Source organism: Tyto alba, unplaced genomic scaffold, assembly GCF_018691265.1.
Source record: "Tyto alba isolate M040663 unplaced genomic scaffold, T.alba_DEE_v4.0 Super-Scaffold_2, whole genome shotgun sequence".
Taxonomy (NCBI): domain Eukaryota; kingdom Metazoa; phylum Chordata; class Aves; order Strigiformes; family Tytonidae; genus Tyto; species Tyto alba.
Genome location: NW_024881282.1, coordinates 76711061 through 76728051, shown reverse-complemented (window position 1 = coordinate 76728051; position 16991 = coordinate 76711061). Strand labels below are relative to the sequence as shown.

At 39.2% G+C, this 16991-nt stretch overlaps 1 protein-coding gene across 3 annotated transcripts in view; it reads right to left on the bottom strand.

Moving 5' to 3' along the window:
• The window catches only part of RELN (reelin), a 294861-nt gene that overhangs the window by 22235 nt on the left and 255635 nt on the right, over positions 1-16991 (bottom strand). For all 3 annotated transcript variants that reach the window (XM_032996210.2, XM_032996211.2, XM_032996209.2), the window contains exons 44-53: positions 15427-15685; positions 13927-14176; positions 11522-11690; positions 8100-8240; positions 6587-6764; positions 5071-5264; positions 3701-3957; positions 2773-2927; positions 1747-1961; positions 913-1090 (exon numbers count right to left, since the gene is read on the bottom strand). In XM_032996210.2, coding sequence (XP_032852101.2) covers positions 913-1090; positions 1747-1961; positions 2773-2927; positions 3701-3957; positions 5071-5264; positions 6587-6764; positions 8100-8240; positions 11522-11690; positions 13927-14176; positions 15427-15685 — 1996 coding nt within the window. The remainder of the gene's footprint in view (positions 1-912; positions 1091-1746; positions 1962-2772; positions 2928-3700; positions 3958-5070; positions 5265-6586; positions 6765-8099; positions 8241-11521; positions 11691-13926; positions 14177-15426; positions 15686-16991) is intronic.

The window sequence follows — 16991 nt, the reverse complement described above, 5'->3', positions numbered from 1 at the left end:
TGCATAAATATGTGTGATAAAACCATCTAGAATATATCTCTGATTTCCACTTACCTCCAGGTGTGCAGTAAAAGCAATGCCATGAGTGAAATCCTTGCTTTAAGGACAGAGTAGTAAGACTTCCCTAAAATTGCTAGGATTTTATCCCAAATGTCCTTAATGTGAAGAATACATTACTAATTAAAAATTACAAACATATATTTGTTAATGTAATTAGTATCTCAGATGAAAACCAGACAGTTATAATAATACAAATGACACGATAACTGAAAAGCTAAATAGTTATATTCTCTTTAGACAGAATGCTGTTTAACTTCTTGTTTCTGTGGAGCAGGTACCTATTCTGCTCTTCTGATGTATAAAAAATGAGATGGTAAACACTGCATTTTAAACTAATTAAGGGTTCCTTACATGTTCTTTTCTAAATATATTAAGTTTAAAAAATATTTTAACTTTTAAATTAGCAACATCTAAGTAGATTTCAGTTGCTTGTTATAGGGTAACACTAATAACAGCTAGCTGAATTAATTTTTTGTCATTTTATGTAATTTTCTTGTATTCCCTGCTTCAGTAGGCTCTTTCATGATAAAGATGATCATTCTACAGGTCCTGATCAAATATAATAATTTGTGCAAGGGTGATTTAGATCATATAATGATGAACTAAAGATGAACAGTGAACTTTATCACTGCTTTTTCAGGCAGTGTTATATGCACAGGAACAAACCTGTTCTTGTATGCTTTAGTAATAGTTTTGTTAAAGAATTATAAAAAGGGCTGAAAATGGGTTCAAGTATCTTCAGGCTGACAGGAATCAAAATTAAATTTCCAGTGGGATTGATCTCTCCTCTCTCTCTCTTTCTCAGCCAAACATATAGCAAAATTCACTCTTTAAAACATGCAGTAAAATTACCTTCAGTGTTTGGGTCAGATAGCAGTTTGGACCCGAATACCCAGGATCACAGATGCATTGCTCATTCAGGCAGTCTCCATGACCTCTACAGTTTTCCAGACAGCCAGGGCCCAGATAGAAATTATCGATGGCCCACTGCATATCTGAGTATTTCTGGTAGAACCGAAACCTCACGGGACTAGATATAAGGGAATGAATTAAAACAGACATATGTATAAAACAACTTTGCTCAACTGAAAAAAGGTGGATGAGACATAATATAACTGTACTATCCTCTAAGATTCCACAAGTAATATCTGTTGAAACTGATTTTATACATATCCATATCTTCTTCACATATGTACTACCTGTGATGTATGGATGGATTCCAGACACTGCTAAAGCCAGAAAAAGCTATTCTGGCTTCTGGCAAGAGAATTTCAATTTTGGTTATATTTCCTGAGCAGATTACTCAAAGAATAAAAGAGATTTTAATTTTGCAGAAAGACAAATGGTTTGCATATGTGCAGACTACTGCAGACAATAAGGGTAGCTTTTCCACTCAGTAAGGTCGTAAATCTACTCTCTAACTGACCACGGCTGTCTGAACAGAGCAGAACATGATGTACCAGAACAGACTGCAGTGAAGCAAGTATAACTTTGCCAGTTGTTCAGGCCAAGAGTCATGGTCAATCTTGATTGACAGGAAATAAAATTATGCAGTGTACATAATGAACATGAACACTGTTAGTGTGCACTTTCCTTGAAATAAAATGAATAGGCAGAAGTATGCCCTGTTGTGTTTTTCAGAAGATACTGAATCCAAGACAAAATGAGTAGTGAATTCAAACTTACTTGCCCACAAGGTTTTCAGGCAGTGAGTAAGTTACTCTTTTCCATCCTTTTGTGGGAAAGAAGACAGATGGCTGCGAAACACTCCCAGAACATTTTGGATCAGCTGGTAAACACTGAGGTACTAAGTAACTCCAGCTAACACCAAAGTCAGTGGAATACTGCACATGGACCTGATTTTGTGCAAGTTTTTCTGAGGTCTTACATCCAACAGAAACCTAGTGAAGAAGAGTGCATAAGTAAATTAGAATTAATTTTGGTGGAGATTAGAATTATAAAAAATGTTTGAACCTGAAAACTGACTGCAGAATTTTGCCTGAAATGGTGGCAGTAACAGTGCTTGTATGGTACCAGTCATCTGCAGATCTCATCAGTATTCCCAAGACTGAGAACAGACACCATATTCTGAATTTCATTTTCCTCTAGTTAGCTCACATTTCTGGGTTTCCAGGTTTTGACACTCGTGCCTTATAGCCCAGTACCCCATAACTAAGTTAATCTCCCCTCCCACTCAACCTAAGATTTTAATATTTCAGAGGAGGCTACCCAGCTCAGTTAGGTGGACTGTCTTTATGGAAGACACGTGCAAAGGGCTCTTACAACTTCCATATATTGCTGGGTTATTTCTTTAATTTAGGTAAAGGGGTGTATGAAGGGCAGTTTGAGTGTGGGTTTGATGTGAATGTATGACAACACAGGAGTGGTGTGGACTACTTTGGAGTTACTTTTCCCTTACCAAGCAGCTGTAACAAAATAGGCACCTTGTATATATGTAATATCCTTATTACATGATGTCCATACAACTGCTGTGCTGGAAGAGAAGAGTACATCACCTCTGAGAACAGCCTGCAGTATTAAAGCTGACCAACACGGAGTAGATCAGAAAAATGTGGATGGTCTAATAGTAACACTTTTCCCTGTAGGGAATGCCTTATGCATAGGCTTATACATCATCCTACATCCTGAAAAATCTACTTAGACCTTGAGAAAAACGTGTTTTTGAATAATTATATTGCAGACAGATTTTACCTTGAACTGCATAATCCAGCCTTCTGTAGGAGTCAGGTCATGGGTGACTGCGTAGACCTCTCTGCCGTCATGGCTCCCACAGATCATGACGCCATCAGGAGAATCACAAAACTTTTCAATTGAGCAATCATCATGGAATAACCAGTGTTCATTTACTTGAAAATAAATGCCAATGTCATTAATATACAATGAAAATATAAATGAAAGAAAGCAGGGAGTCATGTTAACCACTAAAGGTGATTCATAGCTTTATTTTCAGCCTACGTGAGATTATTTCCTATTGTTCCTGAGAATGTCAGTATCCCATCTTTCCCACGAACCTATTTATTACAGTTATCACATTTATTGCTCAAAGCACCTCTTACTACTCTCTTACGTAAGCATTATAGCATTATTTTTTAATGTTCAAGAAGTAAGTATCCAAGACTTATTCAAAACATGGACTTTGGTTGCACTAGGTATTACAGGAGAACTTTTGAATGGGTGTTGCCTACATGTCTGCACGAAGGGTACACCAGCACTGTTAGATGTTAAGTCTTGTAAACATCCAGAAATACATCCTCTACAAAATTTAGTTGTAAAATGTAATTTAACTTCCCTAAAGAATGTTTAAAAAACGTAGGAAATATGATACAGGTACTCAGGTTAAGAAATCTGATTAGAATAACCTGGCACTTTTTAATAATTTTTTCTTTCTTTGAAGAGAAATTAATATTCTCAGTAAATTCATGCAATAAAAAATGAAGAGTTACATTACATCTTTTCATTTCACATTTTGTGAACTAAAAACAAAAGACAAGAGCCCTGTAGTGATGAGACTGTCTGTGATATTCATCACAGTGAGACAAAGATTCAGAGGCTCGGCAAGATTTGGAAATTGCTACACTGACTTCTTGCTCTTTAATTCAGATTCACGTGAAACCTTTACCTGTAGTTTTGTCTTCCATGAGCATGTCGAAGGCAATCCTCCCGGTGGGCCCTGCGTCGGCCGGGGAGCGCTCATGCTGTGGCAGGGGAGCGCTGCTGAAGGTGTCGAGCATCACTGTCCTCTGGTCAGCTGAGCCAGAGATCAACACATTGTCAATAGCCCAGTCGTTCTGGTCCAGGCCATCGTGTTTAGGCTGCCACCAGCGGAAGCGTGTCCCAATGGTTTTGGCATCGTAGGGTAGGAGGATGTTCACAAAGCTGAGATAAAAAGTGGAAATTAGTTGTAGGAAAGTGGCAGAAGGAGGACACTTGTCAACTCTCTGTGTAGGATGCTTTGATGAGGTCCACTCATGTTGTTTCCTAGAGTGCGTGGAAGTTGGGAACAAAGGAAAAGATGAGGTCTTTTCCTATAGGCTGGATCTAGCCTATATTTGCCCATGGGAGACTGCTGAAACAAAAACCTTCTTGATCACTCTTAATGCCATCCTTGGGAGAGGGGCTCAGAGTAAGGTGGGAAGGGCTAGTAGCCAGACTGGCATGGTTTGAGCAACCTCACATCCTCCAGCTGTGTTTATGGGACCAAATGCAATGGCCTAGACTATCAGAGTATGAACGTAAGGTCCTAGTTAAGGGAAGTGTTAAGAAGGAGAATGTTGAAGTAAAACTGAGATTACTATTTTCAACCTGGAGCCATTCAGCAGATAGCAATGTTCCAGTACAATTTTATTTCCATTACAACAGTAGATGATAGTACACTTAATTCTGTTGTCCAATTAAAGTTCTAGTGATTTCTTGGTGTGTTCAAATGAAATAACAGATAATGGGTCCCTTCCAGCCCCATTTTCTATGAGTCTTTTAAGTTAGTCACTGAGGAAAAGGTCCACCCATATCTACGGATGAGTTGAATCTCAGAAATATCTGAAAATACAGCTTGAGTGTATCTACCCTTTTGATGGATATCTGCAAAAATTCAGTTTCTCCTCAACACACCATTTTCAAACTAGTTCAAGAAATTACTTTCTGCTCTTGGAAATAAGAAACCAGATTGCAAATGAAAGTATCTTAAAGAACAGGATGGACATCATTACAGTAGCTAGCAATTTAACTTCCTGCAACCATTTACAAATCTATCAGACTGCTACAGACTCCTTACTACCCTTTTACTTCCGGCCTAGCAACTGCACAAATGCTGATGCTCAAGCACATGAGTTAAGGTCATTCATAAATGCTTGCAGGACTGGACAGGCTGAACTCTTGAAGATCTGACATCCAAACCACAGCAGTAATATATCCCACAGGTTCTTATGAAACATTCAAGATACCTTGCTTTAATACAGGAAATTATATAGGCAGAAGAAAGTATCTACAAACCCAGGCTTGCTGAATTGATCATAGAAAATTTCCATTAAGAGACTCCAGGTGATTCCACCATTTACAGAATATTCCAGAAGCACTCCTTGGTTGCGGTTACTAGGAGTTATCAGACATCCATACATGAAATAAAACTGGATGAATTCTGCATTGGTGAGGTTCAAGTCCACTGTAACCAATATACGGCTGCAGCCCTTAAAAGCAATGAAAAAATACGTTGGCTGGTGTTGGCTGGCAAAGTTTAGGAACATAAAAAGTGTTAGACTGTACAGTCACTATTAATAAAACTTCATGTTGTAATACCTTCAGAACTGTACAAAATTATATTAATTATAACAAAGGCAAAGCTACAAATGAATAATAAACGTTCCTCCCTGAGGACATAATTTCAGTTATGTTCCATCTTAAAAATTCCTGTTGTGTATTCATACGTGTTGCTACTTGTACCTACAGATTTACAACATTCAGTATCAAGAATTGTATTCACCTTTCTTCTGAATGCAAGAGTTACAAAAATCCATGCCTCTGGTGTAAAACACAAGGTTTTCCAGGCAGAACTAATGAATTACTGATTATGTGCTAATGGCTCAATTTATGCAAACTATCAAATGGGACAACAATTTTAATATGTGTTTTCCCATAATTCCTTATATATTTCACATTGCTTAGTCTATTAGTAAGTGGTGCCTACTTAGTCCTGATGGAAGGAAGTGGAAATGTAATGTTTCTGTTTATTTTAGAAAACTTGCATCAGTTTAAACCTACTTATAAATTTGCATGAAAGAGATCTACAAGCATAATTTTACACGTTTCTAAAATACTATTTTGTAATTTTTATCATCCTGGGGTTATCTGTAAGCAAACTGTAATTCAGCAGCTGTCTGGGTTATATACCTATGTATGTAGCTAAACCAGGGAACTTTACTCTGAAAAAAAAGACGATGAAATATCAGAAGGATGATGCTGCACACAGATGTATTTTCAAGGACCAAGTACAAGTTTTACACATTGAAATAGCTAGTTATTAATTTACCTATGCTGTCTAATAAGAAGGCGCACCAAACTCCGGTCTCTGGAAATTTTAAGTGCTATGAGGAGGCTATTGCAAGTGAGTGGAATTGAACATCTACATACTTGGACTGTGCTTTATTCTATCAGCTCCACCTCCAAAGGGCCCTCCATGGCTCCTTTCAGGAAGCACACACACTGTATCCCATTTTTCTGGCTGCAGCATAGCCAGGAACATGGTATTTGCTTTCCTGGAGTGTTTCTGGCTGGCCCTAGTCTGTAGAACCTGTCTGACTTTGACCTTCAGCTACACCAAGGATGTAAGTCTTTTTTTGTATGTTATATGTTTATACATTTATATTGTTTATGTATATGAAACATATATATGTTTGTATGTTTAATATGTTGTGCTGGTATGTTTTAACACCTTGCTTTTGATTTAACTTTTTAAATCATTCCCATTTATACTGTCAAATGCAGTGAATTGGCCCCCGTGCTGAACACAAACCCCGCTGAAGTGAAGAGCCATCCCAGAGGCCACAGCCCCGCAGATCGTGCTCAGTTTGCCCCCGTTCACTGTTAGCCAGTTCTGGTTCGACGGTGAGCGATTGAAGTTATCTTTCAGTTGTGTCGGAAGGGGGGTCTCTGGCTCGTCGCAGTAGAGCCCACCCCAGTGCTCATCGCAGCTGCAGAGGAAAACAAATGCAAAATTCAGCTGGCAAAGGCTCTGCACAGAGGTTTAATCAATGCCATGTTATTCCCTTTTAAGGTGCCATCCTATTCCATGTAGAGTCTGTCTGCATCATTTACTAGTGCACAACTGGTATATGGGGGTTTCAAACATCTGTCACATTTTGTAGTTAATATGAAACAAAAATGACTTTAGGAAGGCTAGTATTATGTATCATTCAAGCTGCTAATACAGAGTACACTCTGGCACAGAGGAAAATCAGTAAAATACATTGTACTTGGATAGATAAACCTAAGAGAATGTGCCAAGCCTAAGAATGTCCTGCTAATGTTAAATTTTAACTAAGTGTCTGTAAAAGTTTAGTGGATGGGTACTTTCCTGTTGTTTTAGTCTCTCTTTGTTTTTTTCTCCTCTGTAAAAACTTCATATACTGTGTCAAAAACTGGATAACAGAGCGGAAATGTGTTCTGCTACTATGCAGATTTCACCAGGGAGATTGTGCTTTGGTACTTCAGTGCTGTTAGGATAGAGGACAACACAATAATGTGCCTATTCTGCAGTGGAATATATTTCTAACAAATATAGTCACAGCGCAATTATACAACTGTTCTCCCATTTCTGTTGCCATTAGTGGCTGGAAAAAAGCAATACATCCATCTGGAAGGTATTTTTCTGTTGCCAGACACACAAATCTGGGGAGATCTGGCTGTAGTTTGTTAGCTTTTCAGGGCTCTATGTGGGCTGTTATAGACAGTTTGAGGATCAAGCCAGTCTGCCTCCACCAGCAAACCCTACCATGGAGCAGAGGCATCAAGCCATCAAGCCAACACCAGTCCCGAGGCAAAATCCGGCCTTGTGAAGAGCTGGCAGAATATCCTTCTGCTTAGTGGATGTGTCCCACCTCCATTCCAGGATGAGGGCACAGGGACATGGCATGAAACCCCTGAGGAATAAGGATGATATCTTCTGGGAAGCTCCAGGACTATATGTCCCTAGAGGGGTGTGCAAACTCAGGGGGTCCCTTCTCCCTACCTGGAGGGACGTGAACCAAGATGCAGTATAGACAACAGCAGAGGTGATGCACTGCCACTGAGGAAAGGACGGGCAGCGTCGCCCATGATGTGCAAACAGGCAGAGGGCAACCCCCTGCATTTACTCTTCCTCTTGTTATTCCTATTCCCAAGTGGCCCTGGTGCCCTGCTCAGTTTTAACAGCAAAATCCACCTTCCTTTTAAAAATTGTGTCAGCATCTTTCCCACAAGTTTGTTAAGATGCTAGAGGAGGAGTGAAATGCTAGTGCTGAGCAAGACAGGGAACAAATGGCACTTACACACAGTTGTCTTGTGTGCACTTCCCATGGCCACTGCACATGTCTATGCAGCCATCCCCAATGTAGACGTTATCAATTGCCCATGTTTGCTGCTTATCAAAAGGAGCGGGCTGGTGCCAGCGGAAACGAGTTGCTTGAGACCTTTGGGAGAGAAAGAAAAACAGAAGGGTAATATTTCTAACTAAGCTAATCTTTATTGTGACTGAAAGGAAATGTCAATCTTGAGGCTAGATTGCTCCTGGAAGATTTGTTTGATATCAGCACAACCCAGGGCTGATTCCTGACAATGACAAGGTCCCTGAAAACCAGAGAACAGGGTGTCCACATTTGGAGAGCAGGACAAAGCAAGGCTGCTCATTAGAATGCTGAGAGTGTAGGGGGTGGGAAAGGGATCACTGATTAGAGCAAAGCAAGTGGGCTGTGGGTGGTGCAGTGGAGAAGAGTGTAGGAAGGTGGTGGTATGCCCAAAGGGCAGCTCAGACCAGTCATAACCATGTCCCAGCACAAATCCAAACTTGATGGATAGCTGGGAGCTGGATCAGACCAGAATCACCCAAATCCTCCAAGTTTCACCCTGAGCCTGAGTTTTATTGCTTCAGTCAAAGTCAACAAACTAACATTTTTTCTATGAATTCTCCCAACTACACTTAGGTAAGAGCAGCTCTAGGAAGTGGGTTGGCTCCTAGGCAAGATGCTGCTATTTATATATCTACAGGGGACAACTGAGAGCACCTGTGCAGGACTTGCGGGGTGACCCTGGTTTTGCAATTTCCTCCTTCCCTTCCATCCAAGGCTTAGCTGGAGATGTTAAGAAATGATCTATGGTGTGATCCTGGCTTCTTTCAGTAAATCATTTTCATTTTGTTGATTGAAGGGGGTTTAACTCCCTATTCAAACACCTTGCTTTGATGTAGCTATATGTGAATTAATTGCCTCAACTCCCAAGATAGACGAAAACCTAGCTGAAACAGTCAGGGGACACCAAATAGCTATTCAGTTCATGCAGCAGTAGACATCTATATTTGAACAGCTGTGAGTAGATGAATTTCTCGAACATCAAAAATACCATTTTAAATTCAAGCTAATCTGTGTTTTGCCATACAGCACTAGATGGCAGCATTGAACTTTGTGTAGTCTGTGTTCTTTTTGAAACTCAAAGAGAAATCACAATTATTGTAAACACCAAAACAAATAAACAGCAAAATCCCCCCAAATTATTCAGCGTAAAAATAGACCTTTTATGGTAAGGTCAGTGATACCCTATGAATTATTTTTTTATAAACATGTTACATGAGGTCAATGAATAACAATTTTATCCAAAGAGAAATCTACTGCTGTGCTGTCTAGCTGCTCACTAGATAGCATTTTTAAAAGAGATGCATAAATTGTGAGGAAGTCCTTTAGGAATAAAGGCAAGTGCCTATATCTTACACTGCCGGCTTTAGGTTGGGTGCTTCACTAACAATTTATGGAGATGATGCTCCTGAGAGAAGCTCTGTATTTGCATTTGCATTTTAAAATCAGCTCTGAGTCTGAGTGAAAACTAAGTGTTCATTGCATTCTACAGGCTAGAGGTTAGACAGCACGCTGAGGTACACGAGCCATAAAAGGCTACATGAGTATGAGTGCCGTGTAAAGAAAAATAAAAAAAAATAGCTTGGGAAAGGCCAAGCTATTGACTACATGGCATGCATGTCCCTAAAACATACAGGCACAAACTGTTGGAGACCCATGCTTGCTATTACACAGTTTGAAGTAATAAAGCAGCATAAAAATTATATCGAATCTAGACTAAAGGGCCTATTAGCTGCACTATTCCTTATTCTAAAGCTTAACATCTCCCTTGCTTGTGAGCTAAGGTTGTAATAACCTCTCTCATGAAATCTCTATCTTAATATCTTTGGGAAATGGTATTACTTGAGACAACAAAAGTAGTTATTGGATTGGACAGAAGAACAATCTTTGCCTTAGTAGGGCATTGGACTTCTTTTGACATATACTGCTCAAAAAACTTTTGAGTCTTAAAATGACAGTTACTTATAAACCTGAGTTTATCTCAGGTGATAGGTTCCTTCCAGGTCCAAATTCAACTGGTTTGGAACATCAACTCCAGTCCTGATTTATCTTGTTCAGCCACAGAAAGCTTCTCCTGAACAGTAAATTTACAGACTTTATACGAGAATTGCTGGGGTAATGGATTTTACAGACAATATGTAGTGAAGCAGTACAAAAGAGGAAAGCAGAATGAGATCGATGCTACAAACAAGTCCTAAAAATGTACTGTTACTAGACATGAAGCACTGCACTGAAGCCAGGGAAGAGTCTAGATGCCCCAAATGATTAGTAATAGAACACGAACTTTTCCACTACTAGGTTCAAAACATGTGGCAACTGTATAAGCACTCTCAGTACAATTGCTAAAAAATAAAGGTCTCCATTTCCAAACCTGTATGTGCATTAGCTGGCATCTTTCAGAACAACCTTCTCAAACAGGCATAGGCTCTGCCTGCGCTGTGGTACTTCTGTGCCTGCAGTTACCTCAGTCTACGCCTACTTGAGGAGATGGGGCTCAGCAGTAGGAGCAAAGCTTTAGGGTCGAGTTGTGCTGAGAGCTACTTCTGTGTGCAGGGTTTTACTTTGGGCTAGCTCTACGCTGGTTTTATCAGGCATGATTGTGTGGGGAACAGTCATCACAGCTATCCTTGCAAAACAGCACATCAAGAAGGATGCCAGTTGGAAGGCTGAACTACCCAGTTGCCCCTAAATGGATCTTTTTGACAAACAAAGCAAAAATCCAGCAGTTTTCAGGGCATTATACCATATGGCAGCACTCCCAATAGCACTGTCAGTCCCAAACAGCTCCTTTACCTGGAACCTCCCAACAAATCCCAGAATTTTTCTTCCCTCAAAGACAAAAGAAAGGAAGAGGAGGTGAAAATGGGGCATGTGTAAAAACAATGATGACAGCATCAAAGCTGAGAGAGACACAACAGATACAAGGAATGCACAGAAAAACAAGAAACCTGAAATGTGTTACAGTTAAAACACTTGCTCATAGCCAACAGCAGCAAGCAGAGGGTGCAGTGGGGATTCAGCTAGTCTGATTAGCCACCAAAACAACCAGAATTCAGTGAGGCTGATGATAACATGAGATTCTTTAAAAGTTCCCCCTGTCCCTGCCCAGGACAAGATGGACAAGAATTTACTATCTTTAAAAAACTAAGAAAAGCAAATACACATATTATCTTTGCAATTTTTATGCAAAGCAGGCTGTGGCCTCATTTACTTATACTTATTTGTTGCTATATGCATGGACCAAACAAAAATGGCAAGGTACAATTAGTTTAAATGTTGTAATTTATCATGCCTCAATACGTAGTTATGCATTTAGATTTATTCTGCAGAAAACCAGAGGGAGATACCTAGTATAGGGAGGCAGAGGCAAAGTAACCCGAGTCCACTTGTTGAAAGTATCTGAAATGAGAATCCTCTGGAGATGGTACTTGTTGCATTCCACGTTAGTGGGAAGACAGTCTCTCAAAATTGGGTGCCAGGTCAGCCCAAGGTCCACTGAATATTCCAGTTCAATAGCTGAGGGTGGAAAGATGGTTAGTTACTTAATTTAGAGACTTATGTCTACAATAAAGTGGTAACCCCAGAGAGCATTAGTCACAAGGCTATGCTGACGAAATAACCACTCAAAACTTTTCAAACCCTTGTCAGAAGCACAAAGCTACCCCCTTCGGTGGAAGTGCTGGAGGGTACATTATATGTTGCTGAGCAGGTATAGCTGGAGTACACCTCTGCACCCGCCACCTAATTCAAGGGACTACAGGTGCAAAGACAACACCATCTGTCAAGTCGCCAGGATTAAGTCAAGACAATTTCTGTAAATGTAGCATGCAAGAAAGTGATGTGGCAGCATCATGACCAGCAACCTCTTTCTTGTTTTTCAGGCTGAAAGATGAGATTCAGCTGGAGGTTGTCATTGTGTAAGGCAGAACAACACTAAAATTCAAACTTTTGGCTCTGCACAAGAGTCTTCCACCCCCCTCTAGACCAGCTCATTTCATTATCCAGCATAAACAATTTTAAATTGAGTTTGTTAGTCAGTGAGCTTGTTTTCATTCAAACACAGTCTAGTCACATTAAACTAATGTATTCATTTCTCAGCAAAAATCAGCAATTTCATTGTTTTGATGTTTATGGCTTATAAACTTTTATTATGAAAAATAAAGGTTAGTCAAGCTCAGTAAAGATTTCAAGTTAAGCTTTTATGCAGCCATTAAAAAGTAAATAATAATAGGCACAAAATTGTAACTTGAAGTAAATGTTCCAGCTGCCAGGCATTCTGGCTGTGTAAAACATGGAGCATGGTTGCACTGACAGGGGTGATAATTCTGCGATCTTTTTTGATTACTACAGACCCATTTCTTCTACCCACATGCACAGAAAATGACCCTTAATCACCCAGTCAGTCCTACTTGATGGCTAAGCACAGAGGATGGTGCTATAGAAATACAAGGAGAAGTGGAAACAAACAAGGGTAAGTGAGTTTTTAGTGTTAAATCTTCGCCACCAAAATTAAATGCTTTGCTCATCATGACTGGAAGCATGATTAGGTAGTGTCCTGCCTAATTTAATACAAAGTTAAGATAATGGTAAGTGTAGTACACAAAGAAACAAAAAAAGAAGGAACTGATTCTTTGCCAGTGTATAGCTAAGCTGCCAAAACACTTTTAAACTTAGCAGAGATGATCTTACATGCCACAATCTTTTTCATACCAAAAGAAAAAAATATTGTTAAGCATGTGAGTAAAATTTCTCAGTTACTTTCATTGGCTTCAGAATAGCAAAATCAGAGAAGCCACTTCTTGGACTTCATATAATATTTTTCCCATTTTTATGCAAAATTCTAGAGTAATAGTCAGCAACCCAGTGAATTAACCCATGCTACATGCTGCAACGTATTGTATTCTCCTCATAAAAAAAAAAAAATCTATACCCCAAAACCCTATGCTAAAAGAATGTAATTTAAGATGTACAAACAAGAATTAAAAAGCTAGGAAGATCTATTTCTTATGCATCTTAAAATTCACATAATGAACCAATTTTTAATTTCCATGTGATGTGTACTGAGTGCAGAGCATGTTTTTATTTATATGTGTATATGTATGTATATGTGTATATATATGTATACACTTATAAAAGCATGCTCTGCACTGAATACATATTGTATGAAAAAAGAAAGCTAAGCAATTAAAAACTGGATATGTATATATATCTATGCACATGCATACACTCATACATATATATATACACGTTTGTTATTTTTTATGGATGATACAAATTTTTGCAGTTGTTGCTGACTTTGATGCAGTTGACGTGTCAGGTGTATGCTGATATAAATAAATAATTTCTTAATTATAGAGGTGCACGTGAGATATGAACTGAGACATCACTGAAAATGCAAAACCACAAAGCAAGAAACATACGCTGGGAACACCCAGCTGCTTATTATTAGAACCACAAGATCACCCCAAGCAGTGGGTACCATATACTGGTAAATGGATTTGAGTAAGGCAGCTGTTAGTCTTTTTTTTTAAATGAATTGAATCGCAGCTTAAGTGCTTGGAGGGAATAACATACTTTAGTTTATCTTAGGCTTCAGACACCTAGAATAAAAAATCTGATATTACAATTCCTAACAGAAACATGCAGCTTTATTTTGTTTCTCAGTTCTTGTTATGATGAATAGTGGAACCAGAAAACAAGTGAACTTTCTTGTACAGGAGAGGAAGGGCAGGAATTACTAAGAACTCATTACCGTAACAGGAGTCTGTGACAGAGCAGGATGCTGCAAAATCTATTTGCAAAAAAGAGTCTTCATTAACAACGATGTCAGTGGTGACAACATAGCGGGTACTTGCTTTCTCAATGAATACTAGAGCATCCCCAGTAGAGCCACAGACTGGCATCTTTGTTCCACCAGGATGGAGCAGCCACTTTCTACTATCCAGTGTGCTGAAATCATCTTCTAATACTGTATTGCCAGAGATGTTTCCTCCAATAAGAATCTGAAACATCAGGAAAGGAATTATTATTGAAAAGAAAGAATGTCTAGAAGTCTTCACAAACATACATGTGACATAGCATCCTGGAGGAGGAAGATTTGCCGATCTATGTATATCTATTTTGCTGATCCAAAATGAACAAGTTTACTCTGAAAAGAGTTTCGGTTATTAGGAAGGGGAATACCTTTTTCCTGTAAAAGGGTCCTAAAGAGGCTGGCTCAGCTCTACAAATCTAAAGTTCAGGGACATGAACACCATCCTGGATAAAGTAAAACTGCTCACAAAAATAAACATTGGTGGGAGTGAAGTGATTATACTGTCATTTTTCCTACTGACTCTTCAGCTCTACTATAAGCTGGTGCACTACTATCAGATTGCATCTGCTGATAAAACTGGGGAAATAGTCTCTGGTTTGCCATTAACTGTAAGACATCAGTATTTTACTATTCAACAGCAAGCACGGTAGAATTAATTTTAATTTCTTACCCTGAATTCAGTTTCTGATTTTTCTGAACTAATATAACTACATTCAATGAAGATATAGGAATGAATGAATGACTATTTTTTCATTTTTAAATGGAGGGATAGGAAGTAAAATTTTGTAACCACATCATTAAATGTGGCTGGGAGTTCAGTTTCTGGGTTTCTCCTAAGTCCTTTATAAAAAACTTCATAAATATTTAAGCAAGTTCAACTTGGACAGACCAATAACACCACTTAGAATGCAATCACTTTAGCAGAGTTTCTTGACATTTATACCAGGTCATATAAAATATTATAATAATCTTTATAGAAGCAAATCCCAAAAATGAAACAAAACTTTGTTTTCAAAATTATAAGATGGATATAGATTAACATTTTTCTACAGTTTTTCTACTACATTCTACCAAGCCACTTACATCTTTGGATAGATTTTAAATGAATGTTTTTGAAGTTTGAACTCAGACTTACATGTTGCATGGTAAGGTCTTCTGCAATGTGAATCTGAGGCTCTACCAATGTATGAAAGACTTTCCTAGCTCCAAAATGGGTGTTCAGAACCCCACATGGAAATAATGAATTAAAACCACAAGATTAGGAAACAGGAGTAATTGTGCTCTATTATTTTGCTAGATTATTGTAATTCTTGAATATCCTTCTACAAAGCATTTCTGCTTGACCAAGGAAATTACATATGCCAACAGAAGGGAGACATTAATACTTAAAACAGTCTAAAGTTGTATTAAAAAAAAACACCCCAGAGGACTCCTTACCTGGTCAATTACCCAGGGACTGTAGAAGTGCCCATTCTCGGAGGGTTGCCACCAGCGAAGCCGAGTGGAGCTGGAACGGGCCTTCAAGGGAATCTCCAGGGCAATGTATCGTCCCACGTTGCTGGAGTTACTGAAGAGGAACTCCTGGAGAAGGCTCCATGTGAGGCCCCCATTGAGCGAAAACTGCAGCAGCACAGGCTGGCTCCTGGGGTCTGGCACCCCCTTGCCACATCCCAGTCTCATGAAGAACTGCACAAATCTAACAGGGGGAGCAATTACTGGAAAGATTTATTTTCTGCAACATCCTAGATATCCAGCTAGAGAGACTTGGAATTTGTCTATTGACTAGCCCTGGGATTTCTTGCTGTAAGAGTCAGCTTTAGGACATCTTATGATTTTATTTTCAAAGCCTCCAGAATATAAGTAGACAGACAGGTGGGATGACAAAAATTCATTTTGCCTGTGTGGTAGTTTGCCAGGCAGAAGAGGATGAACAAAGCTGGTCATTTCTGTTTTGAGCTTTTGTCTGCAGAGCAGATGGTATTGCAAATATCAGGAACATAATCCTGGGTGAAATTTTTATCCCTGCAGCCCATGAGTACAGATTTTAGTGGCAGAAAAGCAATGGTGCCCTAAGTAGATCATAATTTGCTAATAATTTGCTGAAGTGCTTGAATTCAAAATAATCATCCCGATTTTCCATTGGCATAAACTAGAGAAAACCTGAAGAGGAGAACAAAGCATGTTGCACTTTCAGGGATCATTTTGTCCATTTAGTCAGCCTGGGAAATTTGTCTAAATCACACCACTTAAATGTGCTGGCTTCTCTGAAGCCATCCCAAGCCACCCAGGGACACCAGTGCTTTCATCTCCTATTTAATTGGCTTCTACAAAGCAGCACAATAGACTTGTATCAAACTGCGAAATTCTTCCCGTTAGCTGATGCTCATAAATATCTCTACTATGCACTTGGTGTGGAGGGAACCACTGCTGTAATGATATTTACCTATCGGACTCGCAGGGATATTACAAGTATTAATTCATGTTTGCACAGCTTTTGCACAGCTTTAGAGTGCTATATCTGTTCTAATTATTATTGCATTAGTGCTGCCTGGCTCACAGTTAAATGAAACAGCGCAAAAGAAGTTTTGTATCAAAAGTCTTGCTCTGGTTTCATCTGCAGGTGGATCCACTGGGAGTGCAGGCTGCAGAGGTGCCAGGCAGACCAAGCTTCAATAAAATACCAGACCTGCAAGTCAATTAATTCTAGTCCTCGCTGTGACTCACGGTTTCCCTGCTACTATATATAACTTCTTTTGCTATAGATTATATCCACCTCCACGTCCCAGACATAACATATTGCTTGTGCTGTAACGGAGAACTGGGGACCCTCATGGATCAACATATCAACTGTAATGGATCAGATTCACTGCTGGCAAGTCTTTGTGCCTTTTCAGATTTACTCCAACATTCGCCATATAATTCAAAGGAAATAAACCCAGGTGACCTTGTCTTTGTTGAATCTGCTCTCTGTCGATTGCTATTTTTTTATCTGAATTTTTACT